The 13,140-nt window shown below is 40.3% G+C and overlaps 2 protein-coding genes across 2 annotated transcripts; both read left to right on the top strand.

Annotated features, from left to right (window-relative positions):
• Positions 1-142: 142 nt before the first annotated feature.
• LOC110044259 (G protein-coupled receptor 161B-like) lies at positions 143-1,688 on the top strand. The gene has a single exon (XM_020749781.2). The coding sequence runs from the start codon at positions 259-261 to the stop codon at positions 1,489-1,491; it is 1,233 nt and encodes a 410-aa protein (XP_020605440.2). The 5' UTR covers positions 143-258; the 3' UTR covers positions 1,492-1,688.
• A 5,832-nt stretch (positions 1,689-7,520) lies between these two features.
• Positions 7,521-12,889, top strand: LOC110044197 (hydroxylysine kinase-like). The gene is made up of 2 exons (XM_089293328.1): positions 7,521-8,123; positions 10,408-12,889. The coding sequence occupies exons 1-2, from the start codon at positions 7,581-7,583 to the stop codon at positions 11,029-11,031; spliced, it is 1,167 nt and encodes a 388-aa protein (XP_089149454.1). The 5' UTR covers positions 7,521-7,580; the 3' UTR covers positions 11,032-12,889.
• The last annotated feature ends 251 nt before the right edge of the window (positions 12,890-13,140 follow it).

Genomic DNA, 13,140 nt, shown 5'->3' with positions numbered 1-13,140 from the left:
AACAGTCGGACCTATAAAGTTGCGAGTGTAAATTAATATTCGGAGGTGTCTCCTTTCAGAAAACCACAAATGACTACTTCTGATTGATTTCTGTTAATTTGTAACAACGATGTTATCTAACACCTTTGTCATCACACCGTAAATCCACGTTTTTTTTCGGCCTCTGGCCCAGGGTCATATCTGTGGGGAAAACATTATATTAAATTTCACGACTTCATTGCATGTGCCGTGAGCTTAGCCGAATAACAGAACAGAGGTATGAGTGGCGATTTAAATGCAAGTTGTAACGATGGAGCAACAGACATGCCGTCTTTGCCTGGAACTATCGTTGGGATTCAATCCACAGCCTTCCTGCTTCTTTCGGTGTCGTCTTTGATCTGCAATGCTTTGGTAGGATATGTCCTCTCGAAAAAACCCGAGTTGTTGTCGCATTCTTCCAGCAAGCTTCTTCTGAACTTGAGCGCATCCAGTTTTCTCCTCTCGTTCACTGTTTTGCCGTTCGTTTTCGCTTCGAGTGTCAAGCAGAAATGGATCTTTGGCGACAATTGGTGTCAAGCGAGCGGATTTCTCACTGTGATTTTCTCCGCGACATCTTTGGGTACGGTCATGTTTTTGAGTATTGATCGGTATCACTGCATAGTCAACCCGCTAAATTACGCTAACAGGATGTCTCCTTGTTGTACGTGCTTTTTCACCGTGTGTACTTGGGGAGCAAGTCTGTTCTTAGCTTCGCTTCCACTCTTCGGCTGGGGAAAATATGGTTATCAACCCGCGAAGGTATCGTGTACCGTTGTTTGGAGCGACAACATGAGCCAGGGTTATACGAAACTTTATAGTCTAACACTTTTTATACCTTTACTGGTCATGTTATACGCGTATTATCATATTGTTAAAGCAGCACGACGACAAGCAAGAGTCGGACAACTGGCCGCATTGCCCGCGTCGATCATGGGTCCGCGGACAAATCGTAGCTCTATAGCGTCGAACTCAAGCGCATTCAGCGGTGCTAAGGCTTTACGCACAACATTTCTCGTTCTTGGTACCGTCATATTTTGTTGGCTACCCTACGTCATAGCGATTCTTTTAGAATCGGAAAAAATGTGTGTACGATATGAACTGCAGACTGCGTTTGTTATGGTTTCTTATTCAAGCAGTCTTTTTTATCCTGTTATTTATGGATTTCACATAAAAGCGATCAGAAGGAACATCAAAAGGCTTCTTGCCTCGTTGTTTTGCGGAAATCAGAACAGGGTTCGTCCAGCGAGCGACGCTGGCTTTGTAATTCCAACTCAAGTATGTCCCAGAAATAGATCGGCCTCTCAGGGTTCTGTGAATTCTTTCGACATGGCCTGGTCACCTCGAAGAGAAAGCGAGAGCATGTGGAGTCTCCCAGCGATCAAAGAAGAGGTTGAGAATGTGGCGAACGTAACGAAATCGACTGACCTTACTACAGATGGAGAAGTTTGTAACCTTCCAGGCAGCTGTGTATAAAACTATCAGGCAGTTGAATATTACATAACGCCATATTATGCCGCCTTGTCTTGGCCAAATTTCATACGTACAATAAAGTATCATTTGCAAGAATCTCTCTCAAGTTCACTCGTGCAGCTCAAACTATTTTAACATAACCTTTAGAGAAAGATGGCGAGAAAAGTAAAGGAAGGAAAATAAAAATCGAATTTGTGGTATTTATTGTCTTCTATATTACTTTTAACACCTGCATTCCGGAAGTCGTCTGGGTGGCCTATTCCCGCCAATATGGCGCCCGCGGAATGTTTTGATTGGAAACATTTCCTATGACGTCAAGATCTGGTGTTTGTCAGATAGACCACCCAATGTGAAGTGAAATTGTTGCTAAAATAGATAGGAAGGGGGCAAATTACGGGGCGCTTACTTATTTTTGACATTAACGTGTTTAAAGAAGGATCTTTCGTTTCAAGGAATGATGTCCTGAAGAAGATGAAAGACGGACGGATTATCTCAGTGCGCTCTGTTGGCTCTGTAATTGAAATAAAACAAGATAGGCTTAGGTAGAATTGAAGGGGTCGCTTTTTGGTACAGGCCAGGCTGATTGATGGAATCGCGGCGCTTGTAACAAAACCACATTGGAAGGGAGCGCTCATAGGTAAGGAGGCCCAGGATCGAATTCTTATGGTCGTCCAGTTGTCGAGCGAGGATGTTTTGCCTTTAGAACTTCCACTGAGTAGGAACGACATTTCTATTTTCTTTATGTTTACCGGAAATTCTTTAGCGCAGCGCGAAATTTTATCCGTGTGTCAACTCGTTGACTCGGTTCCAACTATTTCGAGTAAATATTTCCGTTCGAAAGTCGTATTTTTATGGCGTAATTGACAAACCACAACCCGGAACTAACCCGGGAGGGGTGGGGACATTCCATTAGAGCTGCTAGAGCTCGCCACCCACCAGTAAGGTCAGGGTTCGATTCCGGCCTGGTGCCATATGTGGGTGGAGTTTGTTGTTGGTTCAATACTCGCCTTGCTCCGAGGGTTTCTCTCCGGTTTCTCCGGTTTTCCTCTCTCCGTGTACAAAAACCAACATCTTCAAATTCCGATTCCAACAGGACAGAAGACCCGAATGAAAACCAGCCAAGGCTGATGTGGCTTGTTTCTAAAATACCATAAATCCTCGGATTAGCGCCTCCCGTCGAATAAGCGTCACCTTCAAATAGGCGCACCTCCTATCGGCCGAAATTTAAAATAAGCGCCTACCTCCCCTCCCCTCCCCCCCCCCCCATTTTTTGGACCGAGTAATGAGACAACAAAGGTTGAGGATTTATAGTTTTCGTCACGTGGCTCTAGATTTGTATATTGTTTCAGTGTGTGAACACGCGGTGCCGCGATTTAAACTTTAGGATCAGCTTTTTATATCGATAAAAAGCTTATGTTGTTTATAGGCGCAGATGATGATCATATCAGGCCACGATTTGGGAAAAATTAAATAAGCGCCCCCTCGAAAAAGCGCCCCCGTCGTCTCCTAAATTTGAAATAAGCGCCTCGGCGCTAATTCGACTGATTTACCGTATTGTAATCTTTTGATCGTTTGGGTCTCAAATAGGGGTATTTTATTTAAGAACCCTGGGCTTGAAATAGTGATGAATTTTTTGTGAATCCTACAAGCAGCCATTCTTGCTTTTATAAGTACAAGTGTGCATCGGCTGTGAAGGAAGTTGGTTCTTCTTACGTGACAGAGGGCTACCGCTAGCACTTTTAATTTCCTCCACGTGATAACAGTAAGCAAAACACCTCAAAGGAGATGCGTATCTACAGAAAGCCTGCGTAGCAAGTGTTCCCATACTGGAAGAGCTTTTCCTCATTCTGGCCGCGCTTAAATTGGAGCGAGAGCAAAAAATCGACGAAGCAGGGGTGCTTTAGCATGCTTTAGGGACGGGCCCTTTCTTTTTAGGGGCAGGGAGAGGGGGCGTTGGGTAATTTCCAAAACAAAATCCTGCACAGCAAAAAATGCTGAAAAGAATCGTGTAAGGGGAGCCAAGGGGTAAAAAATGGAGCAAGTGCTTCTTGCTATCATTACTATGTTTTTTGATGTTACACAAGCTATTGCCCATCAAAAAAACTCATGTGCAACTCAAATATGATTCATGCCCCCAGAAAATTGCCCAACCACCAAACCTCCCCCCCCCCCCCCCCACTTCTCCAGTCAAACAATAATGGTCCGCTGTTAGTATGCTCGATTACCAGCCACTGGAAATGAGCCCGCGATACCCATCAATGAAATACAGTCAAATTAGGCGATATCCTGTGAATTTAGGCTCCAGACTACCCGGACTGGACTAAATTGGACATGCAATTCGAATAAACGTCTTTCCAGCCTTTTTTCCTGGTTCCAACACAGGCTTTTCAATCCCGCATCGTGCCATTACTTGGTTAAATTTTGGTTAACGTCCAGAAGACTATATCATAGTCTCTTGTTCACGTCCCACACAGAATATTTACACTCTTTTTTTAGAGGAATGCTATATTTTATAGGAATATCGGGGTTGAAATTTGCGAAAGTTTAAGGATATTTTAAGAATAACCGCTCAAGGCCGAGATTTTGAAAAGAGTATGTAATTTTGTGCGGTAAAAATGTAATAACAACACAATTCAGTATGTTTTTAACTAAACCGTATAGAATTCTCTCTTTCAGAAAACGGCCAAACTAACCTCCCCCCCTCCAAAAAAAATAAAACGTTAAAAACAGCACTAGTCGTATGTTCGATGCTAATAACATTTTCGCATGAAATTGTATGTACGAGCAAGAGATTGTCAAGGTACGTGTCATTTCGCAATTTTTTATTATTAACGTACGTACAATGCAGATACAGACTCAAACTGCTCCATGAGGAAACTCGTGAATTTCTCAGTGAATGATGATTGATTGACATAAGCTCGCAATAACTGAGGCTCCGTTTGACGCGAAAATACACACGGCCGGATTATTTGTCCCTCAAAGCTCGCAGTTGTAAAAGAAACGATCGTGGGGGAGAAACGACCTCTTCTACAAATGGACGACTCGATCTGTCTTCTTTTTATGCTTCTTCGTTATTGACTTTACAGCAACGTTACCTCTTACAACTCTTACACTTCGGAACCTAAGATTCTGCTCTCGCTCTTTTACGTTGACCTGGTGAAAACTGTCAATCAAGCATCAAACTGACAATCATACCACGAAATCTAGGCTTACGTAAGGTTTTGCGCAGTCCCCGCTAAGCAGCACTACGCTTGCGCATGAGAATCATTACCATATTCTCCTTCGACCGAGTACCAGAGTCGAAATCCTTTTCATGTTATATTTTCTATATCATTCCAAGAGAGTCTGGCCAATTAAAACAGCGAGAGCGTATAAAAATTACAAGAATTGCCTCTAAAAAATTAAATTAAAACACAAGTTACAGCAATGCACAGAAAAACTCAAACAGAGATTGTTGTGCATTCCCTCTCAAAAAACAACTCGGGCTAGTTTATTGGAGAAGAAAGGCGGTCTTACTGGCTACACCTTTACCGTAGTTTAGTATTTAAATGATTATTATATTAGTTCTAATAACAGAAATCAAAAAGTGGCAAGGTACGTGTTACTGTACGGAGGTCCTTTGAAGGAAACCGACTTCCAAAAGGTTTTCAGTGAATAACACCTTTTTCCTTTTAACGAGTGTTACAAGGAGACATTTAATTAACGTAGTTAAAATTGTCCATCTGCAATCTTCACTAAAGAAATATGGTCTGCTGTGGTTTTTACTTCGTAGAAAATATAATTTTAAATTAGGAACAGAACATGTACCATCAATAGCAATAAATTATTCTAGGAAACTGGTCAGGTAAAATGCATTTTCTTATTTCACCTGGCTAGGACGCTACGCCTAAATCGAGCTAACCACCCAGATTTAAATAATACCAACTACATAAACTTGATGAAACTCATTCTCTTTGAGCTAAATTAATTCCAAGCACATACAAATTAAATATTAATATTTACAGAGTTTTTCCACCCAGAATTTCCACCAGAAGATTTCTCTATAACTGATCCAAATTTCCTTCTTTAACATATCAGCAAGCTACTAATGCATTTTAAAAAAAGGACAACGGTTTTCAGTTTTAAATACATGTTTCGACAAGTCGGTGTATACGTACAATAGATGTTACCTAGAATAACTTACATAACACGAATAAAATACCTAGAATTGAAAACAAAAGGCAAATGCAGAAAAAAACGTGCAGAAAAATTAAAATAAAAGAGACAAATAACATGATTAATTTGCTGATTTAAAGCAAAACTGTTCTCTCAACTTGTATATTCAAATTCACTCCAGTTGTAACTGTGACAGACGTTACAGGGAAGTTTAAGAAAACCGCGACGGCAAAGGTAACGGGAACGTCGCGAAACAAAAGGTTTAATGAGCAGGACAATGGCTGTGCACGTGCATAATAAGTCTTGGTACATTTCTTGCCGTCCTCTGTAAAACAACAACGTGAAACGACCAAATTCTGCGTCGTGTGGAGGACGTGAACCACAACGGATAATTTTTAAAATTTATATTTCGAATTTTATGCTGTGTTCCATGACCAGTTTCGTGATAGTTTTGACAAAGCGAAACAAACTAAATGACTTTAGAGTATCGCGAAATTCGTAGGTAAAATGTAAAGTCATAATTTAATCCACGTTAATTGTGCTCGGCGTCGCCGTCGAAGCGTCTTAATTAAAATCCCTACTGTCCAAACATGCATTTAAAACTGAAAAGCGTCGTCTTTTTCTTAAAATTTTCTTGAAGGATTGATTAAGGATTAACTCAGCAGCCTCCGTTTGACACGAAATATGCAGGAATTATCAGTCCCTCAAGGCTCGCAGTTGGCCTCATTCTGAGCATCGCTCTTGAAAAGCTTTTCAGTCATTGCCGAGACAGATGAGAAGCCAATAACTGAATAACTCAGCAAATCAGGTTGATTGTCGTTGGTCTGATATTTTCCAAGTAATGGATCGGATCGGGTAAATATCCTACAGCTCTTTTTCAGTTATTAAGTCGTGTACTGATCTGGTAATGAATCCACTCCTGAATAAATCTTTTATAAACCAGCCTTGCTTCGGACGATATTAGAGGAATATCAGCTCTGTGCGAACCCCTCGCTGCACTCCGGCAATCTGTACCGTCAAGGCCTGGGTCCGATATTCCCCTTCTCCGGCCCTTAAGCGGTCTTCACGCGGTAAACTGAAGTTTGCAAACTCGTGTTGGCAAACTCAAGTTGTTGAGTGCGAAAGGCATAAAAAAGTCGGCAAGCACGTTGGCAAACTGTTGGCGATAAACTTGCCTCTATTCTCGCCACCTTTTTCACCAACTTTTTCGTGTTGGTAGGCTCGTATCTGACGTGTGAACGATTGGCAAAAGTCTTGGTAACTGTCAAGCAACCAAAAACACGCGCTCTATTCACGTGATTTATTTGCGTGGCACTTCACAAAACGGCGGTTGCCAGTCAAGATGAACGTGAGGCCAGTTTTAAATTTATCGAAGAGGTTCACAATTGTCCGGCTGTGCAGGACGTTTCATCTGAAGCCTACAAAAATACTAAAGACAAACAAAAGAAAATGGAGGAGCTAGCGGACAAACTGGGTTTCCTCCAACCTTTCTATTTCTCTACCGCTTTCTGTTCTTTTCTTCTTCTGTTTCACTGTATTACGTGAGTGCCACTGCAAATTACCGTGTGTTGTGGCTTGACGCAAGTTTGACGTGTGAAGGAACGAGTTTGCCAACTTTTTGAAGTTTGCGAACACGATTTTGCCAACTTAAGCCGAGTTGCCGAGTGAAGGCCGCTTTACCCTCACGCCAAGTAGACCTTTACATAAATGCCGTCTAAATTTGAATAGCGGTTCCCCTGCAGTGCTTTGTACATCCTTAGCCTCGTACTCATGTTTCCAGACAAAGAATTTTTTCACATGAATGTGAGGCTCATGTATTGTACAGAGCATCTGTGGAGATCATTGTTTAGATGAATATTTATTTTACGTATCTACTTGCTTCGGTTCGGTGAACACTGATAGTGAGATTCAATGTGGTGATATCACGTACTAAAATTATGAGTTCATCTGTTCACAGACCGTGCGTCAACATTGACTTTGCAGCGCAGTTAGTAAAGAAGTTTTACAACTTTGAAAGAATAAGCGAGATTAAGGAATTGAGCAGCTACAGTGACAGAAATTTCTACGTTCGAGGACGGAGAAACAAGTTATGCACACCTCAAGAAATCGCGGAACAAGGAGAATACGTCCTCAAGATATTAAACTCAGTTGACAGTGAGCATGGAGATTTTGTCGACGCTGAAAACGAAGCAATGACATTTTTGAGAGAAAGAAATTTCCCTTGTCCAGTATTGTTCTCGGTGGATAGCGGCTCAGAGATCAAACGCCTCATTCGAGTTCCTTTATGTAATGATTCTCCTGGAGAAGGGCCCTCAATTCTGGAAGACAAAAGCGGAAGTCTTGCAGTAAAAGATGAATGGTGTGTTATTCGTCTCATATCTTTTCTCCCCGGCGTAACGGCCGAGAGTTTGGGGAATTTTAGCTGTGAAAATTTATTCAACATTGGTCAGTTTCTTGGCAGGTTGAGCAAGTCTTTTCAGGTATGCATAATGGACATTGGTAAAACCCGTGACGGTCAAAGATGAGTGCATCCTCGGAGACCCTAAGGGCACCTAGTCGGGACGATGCTATATTTTTGGGCGAAAGTTTTCATCAAGAGCGGGAAAGCTCCCGCTGTTGATGTAAACTCTCTTGCTGTGTTTAAGGCGGGGGTTAACATGAAGGCCATATTTTTATTGGGTATTATGGTTTGAATGCAAATATCTCGTTGACGTTTCAAGCAGTGAAAAATCTCTCTGCTCATTTCACATAGCTACGTTTTGGGCTGTTTTGTAATTTTTTTGGTGATCTTTGGGTATATTTGGGGATAAATAGTTTTTCTCAAAGGATTAATAAAATTATGGAAATACGAAATTTTGAAGATTTGATGTTGTTTTAAAATTAGAATTTGAAATTAGAAATTGGTAGACGTACACCAAACAGTTGTCCACCAACCCGGGGTGCCCTTTTGGGGGCAATCAACTGTCTGGTGGTGTTCCAAACCCCTTTTTATCCTTTTAATCTCTCTTTAAACTTCCTAGAATTTCACTTAAATTCATGTGTACCCCCACCTTAAAGGGCATTTGACACCGGGCCTTCTGCGCATGTGTGCCAATTTGATTTCTGATCTGACGGAACAGTTTTCAAAGTTGATATTTGTGAGAAAACTCCTTCTCCATCGACGTTGTGGGGCGTGTGAAAATAATAACGCCGATATTGAAGAACTGTTTGATCACCTATCAAAGATTTAAACGGCATATTTTGTGTTTTGACGAAAGCTACTTTCGCCCCGTAGCTGTCTTGTTTCGAAAGGAAAAAAACGAATGAAAGATAGGAGGACGAACATCGGAAACTTTACATAGCGGCAGATGTGCTGTAAGTTGGAAGACTGTAAAGTGTTTCTGCTTGTATTCAACGGACATGGCCTTCACACAACATAAACATGATAATTATTCATTACTGACAAAAGGTCAAAGCCTGCGGATAAAGAGATTTTCAAAAAGGCACCTTAAACTTCAAACTGAATTCGTTTCGGCGTGATAGTATTAGCGGAGCTTCTGCGCGCCGAGGGCGTGAGAGCGGAGCCCCATACCTTACAAAATTTGGTAACCTATCGATCTCAAAAATTTTGGTTGTCACGTGACTGTTCGTACGTCCGTACGCCAAGCCCCATTCCTTGAAAAATAGGAGAGTAGCACAATTATCATGGGTATGACTTTGATATTGGACATCCATGTTATGATTAATTGACAGCTGTCAAAAGAAGGTATCCGCTGACCAGTATCACTTGACCACATCGCGGGCTCAGATCAAGAGCTCATCGAGGTCGCGTGTATTTTTTTTAAGTCTACCGTTGACCAGGTACAAGGTTTTTGATTGGATCGCAGGCTCAAGCCAGGTTATTACTCTGGGGGATACGGAGGGAGTACATGCAAAGGCAAAATTTCGGCGCAAATTAAACCCTGACGCGTTGTTGACTTTTCCTCTGACAAATTCCTTGCACAATCGTCACTGATATATTACGTACGCAGTTATTTTATAATCTTGGGTACACTCATTTGGTATGGTTTGTTAAAATGTAATTAGAAAAAATCGTGAAATCGCACACAGAACAATCACATGCTCACAACTGATTATTTTTTGAGTTTCTGATCCAGGGGAAAAAATCCGATTTTCATTTATGGTTAATTATTGTAATCAGGAGCTCCGCTTCTAGGCTTGGCTAAATCTATATTTTACGATTTCTATTGGTTAAAGAAAATTGGTGTCAATCAAGACCACACTTCTCATGTAGTTTAAGGCCTGGGTCAAAGGCTTTTACTGGTGAAAATAATTTATTAGTCATATTTCTCAGTAAATGGTTTGAAGTCACCAACAACAGTTCTTTTCAGAACTACACTCACCCGGACGATCACACTATATGAACTAGTCATATTTCTGAATGTATAAATGGCAATGGAACCAGATTTAGCACACAGTTAGGTTTTGACGTCCTGAAAATTTTTAAGTAGAATTAGTACTTCTGACAGGTCATGTGACAAGTCACGTGACGTTTAGCGGAAAAGAGGCATTATTTGAGGAATTGGTGGCGGTTTTTAGTAATAACATCCTGCAAAAACGCGTTTTAGATGTAGGTCTATTATTTCCGTCCTCTCACGTTTGGAATGACCGTTCCTCTTTTCACAGAAAAAATTTATAGGGTGAAAGGTCCTTTTTTCAACATAATATGCCAGTTTTACGAGCACAAAAGATCATGCATTTAATTTTCTCCTTGTTTATAATTAGGATTTCCAATGTCCCGTATTACGTGGAAAATTGGATAGATGGAGCATGGAAAAGTTTCTTTCGCTCGAATCCTACGTCACTTCCATTGAAGGCGAGGAAAACAAAGATCTCGTCCGCGAAGTACTAGATACTTTTGCCACACAGGTGGCTCCTAAACTTTCGCTTCTGCGTCGGGGAACCATCCACAATGATGTAAATAAAGACAATCTCCTCATCGAAATGAGCAGTGACAAGTTTAAAATCTCAGGACTGGTTGATTTTGGTGACATACGTCACTCGTGTTTGCTGTTCGAATTAGCAAATAGCATAGCTGCCTTCATCAACGAAGAAGACGTGTTATTGGTCAGCGGTTATCTCCTAGCTGGGTACCAGGCTGTTTATCCTCTTCCCGGTCTGGAGTTCGACTTGTTGTATGACGTTGTCTCTGCGCGTTTGTGTCAAGTTTTCCTCATCACGTCGAACCATGAAAAGGAATGCTTGAACAATGATTACCTTAGGAAACTGTTGACGGATTACCTTGGCAAGTTCAAAGCTTGGTTGTCGAATTCTAAGGCCGATGCCGTGGCATTTTGGCGAAAAGTTGAGTTCGATGCAAACTTTCACGACAAGGAATATTACACATAAACAACAATCGCAACAACAACAACAACAACAATATCTTTTATTTGGGTTAGGGTTAGGGTTACTTCGAAAGTAAGCTTAGCTGTGCTAAGGTCAAAGCTTGGTTGTCGAATTCTGTGGATGCTGTCGTGGCATTTTGGCGGAAAGTTGAGTTTGATGTGATGCAAACTTTTACGACAAGGAATATCTAACATTAACAATCGCAAACTTCCAAAGAAAGCTGCACCTTTTATTTTTTTGTAATAACTGAATGTCCGCAGAGCCTACCTGATCTATCCTTTTCGCTAAGCTAGTCATCGTTTTTGCTCTGCCCGAAATATATTTTCTGGATAAGCTTCAACTCTAGTTAGTCGGCTTACGTCTCTGCATATGTACAGTATATCCTCTATATCATATAGCCATCTTCCTTTATAAAATCGTCTTTTTTGCATGCCCCCTTAACGGGATAAAAACAATGAAATTCAATAGGCCACGATATATCAACATTCTAACATGGCTCCGAGGCTTTCAGGGCAAACTCAGTTTTATATTTGGTGGTGTTTTCTGTGTATCCAAGTCTCTCATTGGGAATTAAAGACAAAAGGAACTTAAAAAGTTTGCAATTTTGTCCTGAAACCATATTAGAATACTAATATATCGAACGTGACCCACTTGGTATATTTATCGCCCTTTCCCCTCCTACTGCCCCATATTTTCTCCCCATTGCATTGTTATGGACTAATCGTAGATAACTTTTTTTACACGCACGGCTGCTGAGAGGTCATGCTGTATTCTATTAATTCAACAGTAATTTTGCGGATTTGTTTAAACAAAATCAATCAGCAAGTTTTCTTACTGTATATGGGGTACTAACAGCATAGCACTGTGAATCGGACCGCTGGGGTCTAATTGAAGAGCGGCGATTTAATTCTGTTTAAAGTAAGCCCCCTTGTAATAAACCCCTCACTTGTAAGACCAAAAATAAATTTAAAACTCCTGCTTTGCGCGTAAGAGGAAATGGTGAAAGTCTGCGTACTGCGTACTGCGTACTAACCAGCGTGACAAATTAAAAACCTTGACCGATAAAAATTCTCAGGAGTCTGGCATGGGACCATATGCTGTTTAATTAATTTAGGAAAATAACAAGGTAATTTCGTGAGTGGAATTTAACGTTATAGGAATATAATAATTATTATGCTAGCTGATAGGCTCTCCAATGTTTATGTAAATTCGCTAACACCGAAAAAAAAAGGAGTGAAATAACAAGAAATGTTTGGAATCTATGTTATCATTTATATTTCCACGTTTCATTATTTTTTTTCATTTATGTCGTCATGGCATATTTAATTTTGGTTAAATTTAAATCTTGCTTATTATAATTTCCACATTGTTCAATATTTGTTTGATGTACGCAACAAATTGTTTGCGTTTATTTGATAAAAATCCGTCTGCTTTATTTTGCCCGCCGACTGGTGGTCTTCGTAAATATTTTAATTCGAAACGATGCAATTTTACAATATTATGGCGAGGATTTTTCAATATTGCTATGACATGTGAAATTGCAATAAATATGGATGAACTGTTATTGGTTTTCGACTAGCCTTGATCAATATTTTTTTATTCCAAGTGCGTTTTCGTTTTGATAGTTAACAAAATATGAAATTGTTCCTATTTTTCTTTTTTTTTTTTGTCTAGATACTCGCATTTCTCCTGATCATCTTGTTATTGTAATTAAATGACCAGGAATTCAGAAGTAGATGTCAAACAATTTTAGGTGCTAAGCTGATATACGTATTCCTTTAAATTAGACCTGCCGCATCGGGGTGTTGTGTATAAATTTACGTCCACGTTAAATAAAAAATAATTCTGCTGTTGCGCTGTACATAGATTTTCCTTTAAGCAATAAAATAGCACTTATAGTTATAACATTGATTGTTTTCAATCCATCTTACCAAAATATTTCCTCTTGTCCAAAAGCCATCCGTATTTTATTTTGCTTGAGTGAACGAAGGGCCTTGTCAATTTAGTCGAAAGTGGGCCGAAGGTTAATTCTAGACATTCAGATGTCAAATTTTTTATTGTTTTCACAAGCGTTCATTGGTTGTTTTGCGCGTAGGCACCAGATCTGCTTAT

Source organism: Orbicella faveolata, unplaced genomic scaffold (genome assembly GCF_042242905.1).
Source record: "Orbicella faveolata isolate gen_17 unplaced genomic scaffold, um_ofav_v1 contig_25, whole genome shotgun sequence".
NCBI lineage: Eukaryota > Metazoa > Cnidaria > Anthozoa > Scleractinia > Merulinidae > Orbicella > Orbicella faveolata.
The sequence above is the reverse complement of the archived record's forward strand: the minus strand, read 5'-3'. Positions and strand labels throughout refer to the sequence as shown.